Source organism: Lithobates pipiens, unplaced genomic scaffold (genome assembly GCF_037356315.1).
Source record: "Lithobates pipiens isolate NorthernLeopardFrog02 unplaced genomic scaffold, aLitPip1_a1.2 Scaffold_30, whole genome shotgun sequence".
NCBI lineage: Eukaryota > Metazoa > Chordata > Amphibia > Anura > Ranidae > Lithobates > Lithobates pipiens.
In genome coordinates, this window is record NW_027507791.1 from 26,744,568 (window position 1) to 26,749,323 (window position 4,756).

The following is a 4,756-nucleotide window of genomic DNA, read 5'->3' on the forward strand; positions in this document are numbered from 1 at the left end:
CCAGTCCTCTCATAGTGATCCCTCTCCGACCAGTCCCGTCATAGTGATCCCTCTCCGACCAGTCCCATCATAGTGATCCCTCTCCGACCAGTCCCCTCATAGTGATCCCTCTCCGACCAGTCCCCTCATAGTGATCCCTCTCCGACCAGTCCCGTCATAGTGATCCCTCTCCGACCAGTCCCATCATAGTGATCCCTCTCCGACCAGTCCCCTCATAGTGATCCCTCTCCGACCAGTCCCCTCATAGTGATCCCTCTCCGACCAGTCCCCTCATAGTGATCCCTCTCCGACCAGTCCCCTCATAGTGATCCCTCTCCGACCAGTCCCGTCATAGTGATCCCTCTCCGACCAGTCCCGTCATAGTGATCCCTCTCCGACCAGTCCCCTCATAGTGATCCCTCTCCGACCAGTCCCCTCATAGTGATCCCTCTCCGACCAGTCCCCTCATAGTGATCCCTCTCCGACCAGTCCCGTCATAGTGATCCCTCTCCGACCAGTCCCTTCATAGTGATCCCTCTCCGACCAGTCCCGTCATAGTGATCCCTCTCCGACCAGTCCCGTCATAGTGATCCCTCTCCGACCAGTCCCCTCATAGTGATCCCTCTCCGACCAGTCCCCTCATAGTGATCCCTCTCCGACCAGTCCCCTCATAGTGATCCCTCTCCGACCAGTCCCGTCATAGTGATCCCTCTCCGACCAGTCCCCTCATAGTGATCCCTCTCCGACCAGTCCTCTCATAGTGATCCCTCTCCGACCAGTCCCGTCATAGTGATCCCTCTCCGACCAGTCCCGTCATAGTGATCCCTCTCCGACCAGTCCCCTCATAGTGATCCCTCTCCGACCAGTCCCCTCATAGTGATCCCTCTCCGACCAGTCCCCTCATAGTGATCCCTCTCCGACCAGTCCCGTCATAGTGATCCCTCTCCGACCAGTCCCGTCATAGTGATCCCTCTCTGACCAGTCCCCTCATAGTGATCCCCTCTCCGACCAGTCCCCTCATAGTGATCCTCTCCGACCAGTCCCCTCATAGTGATCCCTCTCCGACCAGTCCCCTCATAGTGATCCCTCTCCGACCAGTCCCCTCATAGTGATCCCTCTCCGACCAGTCCCCTCATAGTGATCCCTCTCCGACCAGTCCCGTCATAGTGATCCCTCTCCGACCAGTCCCGTCATAGTGATCCCTCTCCGACCAGTCCCCTCATAGTGATCCCTCTCCGACCAGTCCCCTCATAGTGATCCCTCTCCGACCAGTCCCCTCATAGTGATCCCTCTCCGACCAGTCCCGTCATAGTGATCCCTCTCCGACCAGTCCCTTCATAGTGATCCCTCTCCGACCAGTCCCGTCAAAGTGATCCCTCTCCGACCAGTCCCGTCATAGTGATCCCTCTCCGACCAGTCCCCTCATAGTGATCCCTCTCCGACCAGTCCCGTCATAGTGATCCCTCTCCGACCAGTCCCCTCATAGTGATCCCTCTCCGACCAGTCCCTCTCATAGTGATCCCTCTCCGACCAGTCCGTCATAGTGATCCCTCTCCGACCAGTCCCTCATAGTGATCCCTCTCCGACCAGTCCCCTCATAGTGATCCCTCTCCGACCAGTCCCCTCATAGTGATCCCTCTCTGACCAGTCCCCTCATAGTGATCCCTCTCCGACCAGTCCCCTCATAGTGATCCCTCTCCGACCAGTCCCCTCATAGTGATCCCTCTCCGACCAGTCCCCTCATAGTGATCCCTCTCCGACCAGTCCCTCATAGTGATCCCTCTCCGACCAGTCCCGTCATAGTGATCCCTCTCCGACCAGTCCCTTCATAGTGATCCCTCTCCGACCAGTCCCGTCATAGTGATCCCTCTCCGACCAGTCCCGTCATAGTGATCCCTCTCCGACCAGTCCCGTCATAGTGATCCCTCTCCGACCAGTCCCCGTCATAGTGATCCCTCTCCGACCAGTCCCGTCATAGTGATCCCTCTCCGACCAGTCCCCTCATAGTGATCCCTCTCCGACCAGTCCCCTCATAGTGATCCCTCTCCGACCAGTCCCCTCATAGTGATCCCTCTCCGACCGGTCCCTTCATAGTGATCCCTCTCCGACCGGTCCCCTCATAGTGATCCCTCTCCGACCGGTCCCTTCATAGTGATCCCTCTCCGACCAGGTCCCTCATAGTGATCCCTCTCCGACCAGTCCCGTCATAGTGATCCCTCTCCGACCAGTCCCTCATAGTGATCCCTCTCCGACCAGTCCCCTCATAGTGATCCCTCTCCGACCGGTCCCCTCATAGTGATCCCTCTCCGACCAGGTCCCCTCATAGTGATCCCTCTCCGACCGGTCCCCTCATAGTGATCCCTCCTCCGACCAGTCCCCTCATAGTGATCCCTCTCCGACCAGTCCCCTCATAGTGATCCCTCTCCGACCAGTCCCCTCATAGTGATCCCTCTCCGACCAGTCCCGTCATAGTGATCCCTCTCCGACCAGTCCCATCATAGTGATCCCTCTCCGACCAGTCCCCTCATAGTGATCCCTCTCCGACCAGTCCCTTCATAGTGATCCCTCTCCGACCAGTCCCCTCATAGTGATCCCTCTCCGACCAGTCCCCTCATAGTGATCCCTCTCCGACCAGTCCCCTCATAGTGATCCCTCTCCGACCAGTCCCCTCATAGTGATCCCTCTCCGACCAGTCCCCTCATAGTGATCCCTTCTCCGACCAGTCCCCTCATAGTGATCCCTCTCCGACCAGTCCCGTCATAGTGATCCCTCTCCGACCAGTCCCGTCATAGTGATCCCTCTCCGACCAGTCCCCTCATAGTGATCCCTCTCCGACCAGTCCCCTCATAGTGATCCCTCTCCGACCAGTCCCCTCATAGTGATCCCTCTCCGACCAGTCCCCTCATAGTGATCCCTCTCCGACCAGTCCCCTCATAGTGATCCCTCTCTGACCAGTCCTCTCATAGTGATCCCTCTCCGACCAGTCCCGTCATAGTGATCCCTCTCCGACCAGTCCCGTCATAGTGATCCCTCTCCGACCAGTCCCCTCATAGTGATCCCTATCCGACCAGTCCCCTCATAGTGATCCCTTCTCCGACCAGTCCCCTCATAGTGATCCCTCTCCGACCAGTCCCCTCATAGTGATCCTTCTCCGACCAGTCCTCTCATAGTGATCCCTCTCCGACCAGTCCCATCATAGTGATCCCTCTCCGACCAGTCCCCTCATAGTGATCCCTCTCCGACCGGTCCCCTCATAGTGATCCCTCTCCGACCGGTCCCGTCATAGTGATCCCTCTCCGACCAGTCCCGTCATAGTGATCCCTCTCCGACCAGTCCCCTCATAGTGATCCCTCTCCGACCAGTCCCCTCATAGTGATCCCTCTCCGACCAGTCCCCTCATAGTGATCCCTCTCCGACCAGTCCCCTCATAGTGATCCCTCTCCGACCAGTCCCCTCATAGTGATCCCTCTCTGACCAGTCCTCTCATAGTGATCCCTCTCCGACCAGTCCCCTCATAGTGATCCCTCTCCGACCAGTCCCCTCATAGTGATCCCTCTCCGACCAGTCCCCTCATAGTGATCCCTCTCCGACCAGTCCTCTCATAGTGATCCCTCTCCGACCAGGCCCCTCATAGTGATCCCTCTCCGACCAGTCCCCTCATAGTGATCCCTCTCCGACCAGTCCCGTCATAGTGATCCCTCTCCGACCGGTCCCGTCATAGTGATCCCTCTCCGACCAGTCCCCTCATAGTGATCCCTCTCCGACCAGTCCCCTCATAGTGATCCCTCTCCGACCAGTCCCCTCATAGTGATCCCTCTCTGACCAGTCCCCTCATAGTGATCCCTCTCCGACCAGTCCCCTCATAGTGATCCCTCTCCCACCAGTCCCCTCATAGTGATCCCTCTCCGACCAGTCCCCTCATAGTGATCCCTCTCCGACCAGTCCCGTCATAGTGATCCCTCTCCGACCAGTCCCGTCATAGTGATCCCTCTCCGACCAGTCCCCTGATAGTGATCCCTCTCCGACCAGTCCCGTCATAGTGATCCCTCTCCGAACCAGTCCCATCATAGTGATCCCTCTCCGACCAGTCCCCTCATAGTGATCCCTCTCAGACCAGTCCCCTCATAGTGATCCCTCTCCGACCAGTCCCATCATAGTGATCCCTCTCCGACCAGTCCCCTCATAGTGATCCCTCTCCGACCAGTCCCATCATAGTGATCCCTCTCCGACCAGTCCCCTCATAGTGATCCCTACTTATAACATATGTTCATGGACATTTATTGCCCAGCATGGGGCAGATAGAGCGCCCCCACATGTCGGATTCTGGGATAATTTTGCCCCCCAATAAAGAGAACCTGTATTGTGAGAAGGAGAAGCTGAGCCTGTTGTACTGACACTCCCCCTCCCCCTCTTCTCTGACAACCTGCTGGTCACATGATCCTGGGGGAGGGCAGGGCTGAGATATATAGGAGGGAGGAGGTGACACTCTACAATGATTCTAAGGAAGCTTCTAAGACGGCTGGGAGTCCCTGCGAGGCCATTGGACGACACGACCATGAGCGCCGGTGAGTGCAACATGTCAGGGAGAAGTATGGGGGGGGGTGAATATGGGGAGCTCTGATCTAATGGGGGGGGGATGGATATGGGGAGCTCTGATCTAATGGGGGGGGGGTGAATATGGGGAGCTCTGATCTAATGGGGGGGTGAATATGGGGGGCTCTGATCTAATGGGGGGGGGGGGGGTGAATATGGGGGGCTCTGATCTTATGGGGGGGTG

At 57.7% G+C, this 4,756-nt stretch overlaps 1 protein-coding gene across 1 annotated transcript in view; it reads left to right on the forward strand.

The window, feature by feature from the left end:
• The first annotated feature begins 4,390 nt into the window (after positions 1-4,390).
• Positions 4,391-4,756, forward strand: part of TSTD1 (thiosulfate sulfurtransferase like domain containing 1) — a 7,946-nt gene continuing 7,580 nt past the window's right edge. The window contains exon 1 of the mRNA XM_077463789.1: positions 4,391-4,544. Coding sequence (XP_077319915.1) covers positions 4,472-4,544 — 73 coding nt within the window. The 5' untranslated portion in view covers positions 4,391-4,471. The remainder of the gene's footprint in view (positions 4,545-4,756) is intronic.